This window comes from Penicillium paradoxum (genome assembly GCF_028828445.1).
Source record: "Penicillium paradoxum strain IBT 22861 chromosome Unknown utg000005l_segment0_segment0, whole genome shotgun sequence".
Taxonomy (NCBI): Eukaryota; Fungi; Ascomycota; class Eurotiomycetes; order Eurotiales; family Aspergillaceae; genus Penicillium; species Penicillium paradoxum.
Window position 1 is genome coordinate 826,595 of NW_026643183.1, and position 12,547 is coordinate 839,141.

At 50.8% G+C, this 12,547-nt stretch overlaps 5 protein-coding genes across 5 annotated transcripts; 4 read left to right on the forward strand and 1 right to left on the reverse strand.

The window, feature by feature from the left end:
- Positions 1-513: 513 nt before the first annotated feature.
- On the forward strand, positions 514-954 carry N7457_005345 (uncharacterized protein; the record flags this gene model as incomplete). The annotated part of the gene is made up of 1 exon (XM_057176390.1): positions 514-954. One exon carries the CDS (start codon positions 514-516, stop codon positions 952-954), a length of 441 nt encoding a protein of 146 aa, XP_057030692.1.
- Positions 955-1,400: 446 nt separating this feature from the next.
- On the forward strand, positions 1,401-3,151 carry N7457_005346 (putative phosphatidylinositol-3,4,5-trisphosphate 3-phosphatase; the record flags this gene model as incomplete). Its single annotated transcript, XM_057176391.1, has 3 exons — positions 1,401-1,403; positions 1,451-1,535; positions 1,593-3,151. 3 exons carry the CDS (start codon positions 1,401-1,403, stop codon positions 3,149-3,151), a joined length of 1,647 nt encoding a protein of 548 aa, XP_057030693.1.
- A 1,662-nt stretch (positions 3,152-4,813) lies between these two features.
- On the reverse strand, positions 4,814-7,162 carry N7457_005347 (putative phospholipase A2 (PlaA); the record flags this gene model as incomplete). Its single annotated transcript, XM_057176392.1, has 1 exon — positions 4,814-7,162. One exon carries the CDS (start codon positions 7,160-7,162, stop codon positions 4,814-4,816), a length of 2,349 nt encoding a protein of 782 aa, XP_057030694.1.
- A 328-nt stretch (positions 7,163-7,490) lies between these two features.
- N7457_005348 (EXO70 family protein) lies at positions 7,491-9,488 on the forward strand (the record flags this gene model as incomplete). Its single annotated transcript, XM_057176393.1, has 3 exons — positions 7,491-7,774; positions 7,836-8,053; positions 8,110-9,488. 3 exons carry the CDS (start codon positions 7,491-7,493, stop codon positions 9,486-9,488), a joined length of 1,881 nt encoding a protein of 626 aa, XP_057030695.1.
- A 291-nt stretch (positions 9,489-9,779) lies between these two features.
- ade13 (adenylosuccinase ADE13) lies at positions 9,780-11,661 on the forward strand (the record flags this gene model as incomplete). The annotated part of the gene is made up of 8 exons (XM_057176394.1): positions 9,780-9,831; positions 9,916-10,002; positions 10,082-10,809; positions 10,863-10,979; positions 11,029-11,101; positions 11,152-11,230; positions 11,290-11,354; positions 11,411-11,661. The coding sequence occupies 8 exons, from the start codon at positions 9,780-9,782 to the stop codon at positions 11,659-11,661; spliced, it is 1,452 nt and encodes a 483-aa protein (XP_057030696.1).
- Positions 11,662-12,547: the final 886 nt, after the last annotated feature.

Genomic DNA, 12,547 nt, shown 5'->3' on the forward strand with positions numbered 1-12,547 from the left:
GTAAATATCCTGTACTATAGTTCTTCCCCTTGCACCTGGACTCTGTACTACGCAAACATTTGCCCCCAGCATCATAACTTTTCGTTTCCAGTCTCTTCCATCATCTGCTCAATCCTGAATTCTGCATCCATCTGTTCCCTGTTGGTGGGTCTGTACTATAAATAGTTCCCCGCCAAATTGAAAGCCCATGACGGAGATGGGGGCAGCATCGGACAGTAAAGCACTGAATAGAAACACAAATGATAGATGTGGCAATCATTCCGAATTCAAAGCGAAATCAGAAGGCCGTTCACAGTGTGCCGGAATCCCCTGAAAATGATCGGCGGTGGGCTACCGCATGCCAAGGGCCAAGGGGAAGAGAAGCGCCATCCTGGCGCCTCTTCAACTATATAATTCTCTCAACCTCTCCCCTCCTGATTTCATCAACAATATTGTACACAATTGTATATCTAAGCATCTTCTCTTTTCCTAACCTCAAATACTTAATCCACGTTCCACATTCCACATTCCAAAATGCAACTCACTGCCATCCTCCCCATCGTCCTGGCAGGCCTAAGCGCTGCCCTCCCCCAACCCGCTACCCTCCAGTCCAACACTATCACCGACGATATAATCTGGAGCGTATCCAACTTTACCATTGGCTGCTCCCAAGGTGGCTGCACTTTTGCCTACGACATCGTCGGCCGTGAAAACTCCCAGACCCCCAAGTTCCGCACCCACTGCAGCGGCATCGAGAAACAGAAGGTCAAGTGTGATGACGAGCACATCACCACCACTGTTTCCCCAGCGGGCAACCCGGTCTGGAAAGTTGAGGTCATTCACTCTTGGAAGAGCTGGCTGACTGATGCCTCGCTCGCCACCTGGTGGCAGCAGGGCGAAAAGGATGTCACCGTTCCTGACCGTAACCCGGTCCGGTTTGTCATGAAGCCTACCCAAGAGTACGGTATTGCGTAAATACCGGTGCTTAAATGCACCCATATCTCATCTCGTTGGGACAAAAGAAATGAGCTGTTAATGTCATACGTTTATTTGGTTGTGAATGCGGGCGCTCGACCTCTTGTCTGCGCAATTGGACTGGGGATTTTTCCGGTTGAAAATACTTGGCTTTGCCGTGTACTTATTTTGGAACTGTACAAATCAATCGAACTTGTTCTACGACTACATAACAATGTACCTACCTACATAAGGTATGTACATGTAGGTATGTAGGTACATGTAGTTTAATATACCAAGCTCCTAGTTGCGGGAGCGGTGACATCATCCGCTGCGCCTCAAAAACACTTCTCCAGATTTCGATCACTGCTATTGTCACTGTCGTATACTCTGTATAATCAAGTTACATTCTCAAATAGTTCATGGGATAACACCCTTTAACTTTCACAAGCAACATACTCTTGCAAATGGTACGCTTGGTCGCAATATGGATCCAGCCCTGAAGCTAACATCCCAGTCATCAATTCTCCGCCAGATAGTCGCAGGCCCAAGACAACAGCACCCGGAGGCAGGACTGGATCTCTGCTACGTGACAGACAATAGTAATCCACTCAATCACATCTGTCAATCACAGAATACCCAACTAACACCATCCATAGTCATTGCAACGTCCGGCCCCTCAGCAACGTACCCGCAGCGCGCCTACCGCAACCCACTAGACGAGCTCGTCAGCTTCCTGGACACCAAACATGGCGCAAACTGGTGCATCTGGGAATTCCGCGCCGAGGGAACGGGGTACCCGGACTCAGAAGTATACGGACGCATCCACCACTTCCCCTGGCCAGACCACCACCCACCGCCATTCGCGTTGATCCCCCACATCATGGGCAGCATGCGGAACTGGCTAAAACGACTAGACGAGAAAGAAGCCACAGACGCCGAAAAGGGCGAGCGGGTTGTCGTCGTGCACTGCAAAGCTGGCAAAGGGCGTAGTGGGACGATTGCGTGCTCGTACCTGATCAGCCAGGAGGGGTGGAAGAAGGAAGACGCGCTGCAGCGATTCACAGACCGGCGCATGCGAGTTGGTTTCGGACATGGTGTTAGCATTCCCAGCCAGCTACGTTATGTCGGGTATGTCGACAGGTGGGCGAATCAACTGGAGAAGCGATATGTCGAGCGGCCGGTCGAGATTCTAGAGCTTCATATCTGGGGTCTGAAAGATGGGGTGAAGGTTGCGGTGGAGGGGTATGTGGAGGAAGGGAAGAAGCGGAAGTGCTTTCATCAGTTCCGTCGCAATGAACGTACCGTCGTGGAAGATGGGAGCTCGACGTCCGAGGAACAGGATAGTAATGGAAAGGGGAGTGATAAAAAGGCAAAGTCCAAGATTAAGCAAGCCGCCACTGAAAAATCACCCCCTTCATCCGCTACCGAGTCCCCGACAGCATCGGGATCAGATATCTCCGCTGCATCCACGTCTTCACTGGGCCATGGTGTCTCCGCAATGATCTTCAAACCGCACAAGCCGCTTGTCGTTCCCGGCTCCGACGTGAACATCGAGTTTGAGCGGCGCAGCAAAGCCTCCTACACAGGCTTTGCAATGGTGACTTCTGTCGCGCACGTCTGGTTCAATGCGTACTTTGAAGGCGGCGCTGAGCACGACTCAGGCGTCTTCGAGACGGAATGGGATGCGATGGATGGGATCAAGGGGAGTGCAAGAAAGGGGATCCGCGCATTGGAGAAGCTGAAAGTCGTATGGCGATATCCACGCTCGGAGACTCTGGATGCAAGTGCAGCTGGCAACGGCAAGGGCAAGGAGGAACGGAAAAAGAGCGACGACGTGCCAGCTGCAGGCATACCCATCAGCGAGCCGAAACCAGGTGATGCCATCCATGAGAGCGATCCGGCTGACTGGCGCGGACTCCATGGGGACAGAAAGGAAAATGAACCCTTGTCGAGCACTGGGTCACAGCAAAGCAGTTCTACAAGTCTCTCAGACAAGACTAAGGAATTTGGCCATGCACTAGAGAAGGAACTTGGATTGCGAAAAAAGATGGCTGATAGTACAGATGTGAGTCTTGCGGGGAGTGATGATGAGACGAAAGTTACAACCGATGATGAGGGGAGGAAGATGAAAGTCAAGAAAGCGGATATTGAAGGGCTCGAGGGAGTCAAGACGCATTATGGGAATACTGAAGAGGGCGAGAGCAAGAAGGACTAGAGCTCTAATGGGCTGATGAGGTAGTATTATTCGTGTGAGTTGAACATACTGCATCTCTGAATATGTACCTAGGTAGGTATACCATTGAATGGGTTTGATTTGTATTCCAAGGTCACATATTTGTTAGAAAGAATCCGTGGAAAAGAAAGCATCCAACACTTCTAAACAAATCCTAAACAGACCCCAATTCCAAAGTCCTGAACTCAGAATATGGTATGTACAGTCTCAGCCATGATCCTAGGAAAATCCCGACTTCAGCATCCCCTCATCATGCCTCTCACCTCTCTATTTCATTGAGATCAAAAAAGCGCTGTGCTAACCGGATATCTACATGTAGGTATACTACCTGATCTCGTAACTATATCACGCAAAGATGCAGTGCCATGGTTGAGCCGCGGAATCACCTCCACTGCACTTGCCTATAACATTGCGCACTGTATCTTCACACCGAAATTGCGATAGCAATCATAAAGACAGCTTCTACTCAGGCTCGTCCTGAGCCTCTCCTGCAATCGCGAACCTCGGACCGGGGCTTTCGAAGAAGACTCGTCACTGGACAAACTGAGAACAAAAGCCAGCGCAGGCATTCGCAGTCAAAAGCCCTGTGAGAGATGGCATTGGTATCGACATGAAAGCTACCATCATAGCAAACTATCTGGAAGACTTCGGGCCGATGCATTGTACACTTGACTATTGTGCTCTTGCAACTGCTTGTCAGATCGCCCTTGAAGGCCGTGGGCCCCCAGATCTCAAAGAACAGGTAATAGGCACTATTGCCTGGCAAGAAGCCTAGGTGTATCGTGTTGACCAGTTACTGGGACTTCTAGCTCAGCAGGAACTGATCACGGACATCATCAGCAAGGAGCTAGCCAAGCAGGCATTGACGGATCATCATGAAGATATCGTGTTCCCCATTGTGGAGAGGCTTGTGCTGAACAGGAAGCTGGATTTTTGTATACTGCTATCCGGATGAAGACCATGTTGGTGTCCACTTCAATGATGCAAGTAGCTGGCTGGCTGATGTTCTGGCTTACAACTGGCTGATGTACCCAGATGGGTTTGACCTCGATTGTGTGGAGAAAGAGATGATTGAATTCTTGGCTTAGTTTGTGTGTTCATCACTCTTTTCCCACTGATAGGTAGCTTTGTCTGGGTTGCTAGTGGATTAATCGACTTGATACTTGTTTACCGCGGATATGCCGTGTAAAAGGCGTAGCAGTGGTTGATTCGGTGTGATATAAAGAGTACACTATTATACAATAATACGGAGTCTCCTGTGACTCGTCCGGTACCTAAGAATCAAGTTCTAGCATCTTTCTAAATCCATTTACCTCTAAACCCTCATTCTCATCATCTGGCGCCAATATTAACATTGCGAGCCTCAGTCGCAGTAGCTCCCTATCTCCGAACATACTCGAGTCCCAAACATGTTATAGTAAATTAAATGCGGGTTCACTGAAATGATCTTGTTGATAAAAATGCAGGCTGGTAACAGAGATCTAGGCTGACAAAGAAAATGGAGGCTGGTAATGAATATGTAGGCTGATGATGGAAATAGAGCTGAAGATGGGGATGCATATACATGTTATTATTGTACCAAATGCAACTTTCACCAGTCATTCTTGACTAGGCAGTTATTAATCGAGGCGTAAATGAGCGGATTTACAAAGGCACAAAGCCTTCCATCTTCTTTCGATGTTCTTGCGCCTCCTTCTTGAGTCGATCGGACTTCTTGCGCTCGTAAACAGCGCGGACAACACGACGGGTTTGCTCTTCGCCCTGAGAGAAGTTGGCCTTTGCAAGACCAACGACGGAATCAATCTGCTCCGGCGTATAGATGAAGTTCCAGGTAGATAGGAAGTCATCAACGTCAGGGTCGATCGAGTTGGGGTGTGGCGCGAGGGGCTTTTCTGGGTCTTTGGTTTGAGGGCTACCCTGTCTCATAGACTGAATAGCTGCTCGCGGACGAACGTGAGGTTTGGAAGGGAGATCTGGTGCATCAGGGTTGGGAATCAAAGGGAAGTAAACCACAGCGATCCCGGCGTCTGGACGCATCAGATGAAAGTCCGATTCTTTCTGATCCTTGTCGGTAGATGGATCGAAGAGTCGTTTGGATGGCGGAGGTTCATCGTTCGAAGTTCGTTCTTCTGTGGTGCCAACCCAGACGTTGCAGTAGCTCAGGTCTGTACTGGAACTGGGCTTTTTGTCACCGGGCGATTTGTTGCTGGAATTATTTCGGGCCTTGGTAAGATTCTTGGCTATTTGATCGTTGGTAATGTGCTCTGGCTCGCGCAGTGCTTTCTCGGTATCCTCCATGCTAGCCTCTTTGGGCCATCCGGCGCCAACGGGCCAACCCTTGACACCGCGTTGTCTGGCGTATCCGTCGACAACAGAGAGCCAATTCTCTTGTTTAACATCGGCAGATGCATCAAATGCGACAATTATGTCAACATCGCGTCCAGGTCGGATGAGCGGGTAGATTGGAAGGTTGTTGCTCATTCCTGCATCCATGAGACTCAAGTGATCGTTTTTGAAGATCGAATCCGGGCAAGAGTCCGGCAGTTGATCTTTCATGCCCATTACGAAGTTAGGTATTCCCGCAGGATCAATGGGATGCACCTTGATCAGATCTTGGTTTTTGCCTTGGATGAGAGAATCGATTCCACCGAATCCAGCCAGGCCTTTGACCAGAGGCCGGATCTCCTTGTAATAGTGAGATAATGTTGCGCAGAACGCGCTTCCCCACACTCCCATGAGCCCTGGAATCCTCAACTCTGGGAGGGGAAGATTGTCCGCAAAGACTTCAGCGCGGCCCGCATTGAAATGACGGCCCAAAGCCCAGGTAGGAATACCGGCGCCGAGTTCTTCACAGAAGAATTCGTAGGGGGTAAACTCAAACCACTGGAACCATGCCTCATTCCGTGACTCCCTCATCAATTGTTCGGGTGTGCGATGCGCTTTGTCATTTTCGTTTTCGAGGACCTCGACAGGAATCTCATGTCGCACTGCCGTGTAGATGGGGAGCGGGTGGGCCCCGTCCATTAAATTGACTCGCTGGTTCGACAACTTGAAATCCCTATCTGAGATCCCCAGTTCTCCTCGCGGGACTAAGAGTCTTGCTGCGAGCAGCAATCCGTAAATGTCTACCAGCCCAAAGTCCGCTCCGGGGTCGCCTTTGAGCTTTTCCACAAACCCGCTGAGAAGGTATTTGTTCGTTGGAGCAGTAGTGAGCAGATCGAGAGCTGCGGGCGGAAACGCAATGTGCACACCAAGCCGACTCTTTAGATGATCGACGAGTTTGTCAAAGTCTCGCTGCCCAACGGATGAATGGTACAAAGTCTGCAGCCAGCAGCTTCCACTGACACCAGCTGTGTAGGTGATACAATCCCACAGTCCTGCTTCCTGTGCTGCTAGGTACGATCCGGTACCTGCAACTAGAGCGCGCAGACCACCTCCCGAGCCACACATCGCAATAACAGGTACATCGTCTGGGTGGATGTCCTCCTCGGGAATGTCAAGGTAAGATGACAATGCTTTCATAACCCTTCGTTGTCGTTGCCGTCTGAAGACTTGTTCTTCATCGCATAGATCTCCACTCACTCGTACCCTGGCCTCATAGAGAATTTCAGGGTTGATATCGGGGTCATGTGCCTCCCTCCAGATATCGTCTGCCAATGAGCCGGGAGAAAGGGAGAGCTCTCGCTGGAGCTTTTGAGCGGTAATTGGGAGGAATCTTGCCCAATCTGGGGTAATCAAGTTGGTAATACTACCCACATCAACCCAACCAGTGGTGCCAACGATTTGCTTAACTCCATCATCCTTAGAATCTTCGCTATGACCATCTGACCCAGTATTGGATCTCCCAGACTCCGAATCATTGGTATACTGTGTTCGAGAAGTCGTGAACCGAGCTCTTGATTGTCCGGGGTGTGACCACTCCCCCGCCGTGTATGCAGCTAGGGCAGCCGGGGGTACCGCCCATTTCAGACGGGTCGCCCTTGCAGCACACATTATTGACGGGGATCGTGGCACAAAGTAAGAGGTCTGCAGCATACAGTGGGATCCATTGAAGGATTCCCAAAGCTTGCCTGCCTCTTCCAACTTCACAAGCCCGCATGACGTTGATGCACGTGATAGTGGCACGTGATATGTCCGGACTAGGCTGTTTGTGCCGAGTGGCCGCTTTGGAGCTAGTGTGGCGGAGCTGCTTATCACTGGAGCTCGGAGGGGACAATCAACGCCCGGGCATTTCGGTTGCTTATGTCCTTTGGCGGCCACTAATGAGATGTGATTTGGTCTCCTTGTGTTGATCTCAGCTGCATCGCTCATACAATTTACCATGGTGACTTCAAGGAATACCGCATACGCTGAGGAGAGCGCAGAAGTTGAGGTCCTGTATGCCAACCTAGAGAAGCTCAACCGACTCACCAAGAAGATACAAGGCTCTATGGTACGCTTGGAGACAGGAGGCAAAGTTGTCAAAGAGGCTATTGGTCCCATTTACAGCAATACTCAATCCCTACAAATCACCAATAGCAACATTGACAAAGTCAACGACGCTATCGACCGCCTGCGCCAGCCTCTCGATGCAAAGAATCGGGAAGATGGTATTATTCGCGCAGGGTACGTGTATTTTGCCGCCATTTTGAATTATATGTGCAATCTTTGGCTGAACGATCCCCAGACCGCAGAGCTCAGGCCTCACACAGTACCTGTCGGCGATGAAACGTGTTGAGAAGGCGCTGGTCGACCTCAATACCACCAACCTTCGATCCAATCAGAATGCGATCGCCGACTTTAATTCTCTTCTAAATACCGGAAGCGCAAAACTTCAAGATATGCTACGGGCAGAACTGAATCAGCATGCCACTCCGATCGAACCCCTACATTATCTGACGAAAGGTACGCGTGTCGCTTTATCATCCATCTTAATCGAAATTAATTCGCGACGTGTCCAGATTTACCCTTCCCATCCCTCCCCGCCGAAACAATATCCCATCTGGCACCTTTATGTTCGGTGGTCGGCTCCGCGGCGATTCATGGATCTCAGCGCGGCAAGGGGGATAACCCCGCACTGAAAGTATATGCGGAGGTACGAGGGCCCTACATCACAGCCAGCTTGGAGAATCTCGCCATTGCATCCCTCAATACAGTCAAACGCCGGGTCGCCGATGGCCCCTATAAACAGGGTACCAATGGTATTGGTATCTACTCCAATGCACTGGAGGCTTTCATAACTACCGAACACGCCATTATCGTGCAGATGTTTACTGGAGATCAACAAGGTCTAGCGTTACAGGCCACCTTCCTTCCAGCTATGGGTGAATACTCCAAAACACTGCGCGAGCTCAACCAGTACATAAAGGCCAATCTGATGACGGACTGCTTCCTGGCCTTTGAAATCATTGAAATTGTGACCGCGATGTCATATCGGATTGATTCCAAGGCTGCGGAAATGAAGAGCCTCCTAATCGAAGCTCTTCGGCCTGTACGCGAGACTGCCAAGTCATCCCTCTCCGAATTGCTTGAGGAAACGAAGCGCAAAGCTGCCACCATACCTCTCCCACCGGATGGCGGATCAGTGCCTCTTGTGGAGGAAGTGATGAGCTCACTAGCCACGTTGACCGGCTATTCGGGTCCTTTGGCTTCTATCCTGACATCGTTGGGAGATGGAAATTGGCGTGCTAAGTCTAACGCCGCCAGCTCGGCTCCCCTGGATGTAAATCCAGACAGCGGTACTCTTCTGTCGCACTTTATTTTAGACATGATCGAGGCCTTGATGACGTCTCTAGAAGCTCGTGGTCGGACTTTCCATCGATCCAAGGCGGCACTTGGTGTGTTCCTGTCCAACGTGTTCTTTGTGGTCGACCGATCCATTCGACAGAACCCGGAACTGGCTCGGTATCTGGGTTCTCCTGACAGTATCGCCAGGATTGACACTTTCCGCAAGCGTGCGACGTCTACCTACCTTGATGCATGGAAGGAAACATCCCAGTATCTCCTTGATGTGCAGTACACCTCTCGTGGAGCTCAACGCAACTCCAGTGGCAACGTGGATTCAAGTGCGATTGTCAAGTCCCTGTCGTCCAAGGATAAGGATGCGATCAAGGACAAGTTCAAATCCTTCAATGCTAGCTTTGATGAGATGGTGGCCCGGCATAAAACCCTTCACATGGAGCGCGAGGTGCGCACTGTGCTGACTCGTGAGCTGCAAGCCGTCCTCGAGCCCTTGTATGCTCGCTTTTACGATCGATACGTGGAGATCGACAAAGGCCGCGGCAAGTACATCAAGTACGACAAAGCAAGCCTATCGGTACAGCTGGCGCAGTTGTCTTGATCGCCCTGAGGGCGCATTTAATCACGAAGGACTGCGATTTATACATTGTACTAGCTAATATCATAATATACCCGCGGACGACCCTAGAAATCCAGGTTCATTGGCAGATCTCCCCATCAAACCATATATGGTCATGTGATATGTAGATCATCTCCGATAACGTGACTGATAAGCCCCGCTAAAATCGGACTGGAGCAAAAACCTTGATCATACCATAGCCTTCTTCGCCGTTGTTCAATTCCTCCTGTTGCTCAATTTTTCGTTTGAGCGTCTTGGAATATAATCGACATAATGTCCGGAAGCAACGATGTCTACCAGACCCCCCTCAACTCGCGCTATGCGAGTAAGTTGGTCCCAATTGCCCCTCCATAGGAGGGGCAACCCCGGAAATTGTGTAGACGGTCGTTAACCATGCTCAATTGATCAGGCTCTGAGATGAAGTATCTCTTCTCACCTCGCAAGCGCTTCTCCACATGGAGACAGCTTTGGACCTGGTTGGCAGAGGCTCAGAAAGGTACGGCAGACTCGAGCTATAGCCGACATCGGATGTAGTAAAAGCAAAGACATCCAAATTGACTGAATTCTGGCTACAGAGCTTGGACTTCCTATCACCGCCGAGGCCATCGAGCAGATGAAGGCCCACCAGCTTATCCAGGATGACGAGTTTGCTGTTGCTGCCGAAGAGGAGAAGCGCCGGAGACACGATGTCATGGCCCACGTCCACGCCTATGGCCTGGTTGCTCCCGCTGCCGCCGGTATCATCCACTGGGGTGCTACCTCCTGCTACTGTACCGATAACGCCGATCTGATTCTGCTCCGCGACGGTCTCGACATCCTCATCCCCAAGCTGGCTGTCGTCGTCGACAAGCTGTCCCAGTTCGCTCAGCAGTACAAGGACCTGCCTTGTCTTGGTTTCACCCACGGTCAGCCCGCCCAGCTGGTGACCGTTGGCAAGCGTGCTTGCCTGTGGATCCAGGATCTGCTTATGGATCTGCGCAACCTTGAGCGTGCCCGTGATGACCTGCGCTTCCGTGGTGTCAAGGGTACCACCGGTACTCAGGCATCTTTCCTGCAGATTTTCGACGGCGACCACGCCAAGGTCGAGAGCCTTGACGAGCTTGTCACGGAGAAGGCTGGCTTCAGCTCTGCTTTCATCATCTCCAGTCAGACATACTCCCGTAAGATCGATGTTGATGTCGCCAACGCTCTCGGTTCTTTCGGTAGTACTTGCGAGCGTATTGGTATTGATATTCGTCACCTTGCCATGCTCAAGGAGGTTGAGGAGCCTTTCGAGAAGGACCAGATTGGCAGCAGTGCTATGGTGAGCGTCCTTGTTCATTGTGTCATTTGAGAGGTTTTGCTAATAATCTGTAGGCCTACAAGCGCAACCCCATGCGCTCTGAGCGTCTGTGCTCGCTCGGACGTCACCTGCAGAACCTCCCCAAGGATTGCTTGGACACCTACTCTGCTCAGTGGTTCGAGCGTTCTCTTGTAAGTATGGTCCAGCTCTGGTTTGGAGCTTTATATTGACTTTTACTAGGATGACAGCGCTATCCGTCGTATCAGCATTCCCGAGCTGTACCTGACTGCCGACGCCTGTCTCATCCTCCTGAGTGAGTTTCCAGTCTTGTTCTAAACTTATCACGAAGCTAATCAGTATTAGACAACGTCTCCTCCGGCTTTGTCGTCTACCCCGAGGTCATCAAGCGTCGCGTCAATGACGAGCTCCCCTTCATGGCCACGTAAGTATTCAGCCAGCAATTCCATGAATCATATGGATATCACTAACATCATATCGCAGCGAGAACATCATCATGGCCTGTGTCGCTAAGGGTCTCTCCCGCCAGGACGCCCACGAGGAGATTCGTAAGTCCCACCTTGTCTTGATCGTCCCACCTGAACTCAAATTCTAATGTACGCAGGTGTCCTCTCTCACCAAGCCGCCGATAACGTCAAGAAGCAGGGCAAGGACAACGACCTGATCGAGCGCATCCGCCGCACTGCCTTCTTCGACCCCATCATCCCCCAGCTTGATGCCCTTCTGGATGCCAGCACCTTCGTCGGCCGCGCTCCCCAGCAGGTCGAGAAGTTCACCAGCACCGAGGTGGCCGCCGCCATCAAGCCCTACGCTCAGGTCATCGCCAAGGGTGAGACCTCTGCCCTGCACGTCTAAGCTGCATTGGTACAATCGTTTAGGATTGTACACGAGTTAGAATATGAAAACTTTATGATAAAAAGATGAATGTGATGGGAAGATGGGAGATATCAAACTACCCCACGTGGGGGGGGGGGGTGTTGCCTCATAGATTGCAGAGATGACGGCCGGTTGATTTCTCGTGTATATTGAATGCCAAGCTGTATGTTGAAATTGCAATCCAGAGATGGATCCTATTTCCGAGTGCGTAGACGAGGTGGGAAATTTCCCACTGCCCCACTTCCCTGCTTCCCCGATGCCCCGCGTTGCACATCCTCTGCGAGACACTGGAGGTCTAGATAGGAGGGATCATTCGCGAATGTTCCGAGGACAATGGACTCGAGTGGTAGATATGAGGCAGACCGTATAAGGTTGAAGTTGGATATTGAAGAAGAGGTTGTTAACACCATTCTAAAAGGAAGACTGGATAAAACGATATAGAGACCCAAGGAGATCCAACGCTTGTGCCAGATGTATGATGCAGAGAGAGAGGCTATGCGTGAATGCCACTTAGAACCCGAAAGAAATCGACAATTGAACCGCCCATGAGAAACGAGAGAGAGAGAAGCAGAAAAAAAGAAAAAGTGGGACAACGATGCTCAGGTTATCCACCTGGTAATCATAAGTATATGCAATAGAACGCTGTAAACATGCAATCGTAACAGTGGAGAGGATGCGAAGGTAGACTCGACAGAAAGAGAAAGAAGAAAGAAGAAGGCTTCTTCGGGAGCGCACTTGGGCACTGCCAATCGCGAAGATCAGGTATGATCCAATCTCCAGAAGCCCAGTAAAGCTGCTTAGTTCGACCCCAACCGTCTTCCCCCCGAACTGATCAACAGTTCCGAGGTCACGGAGAATCTCCGGG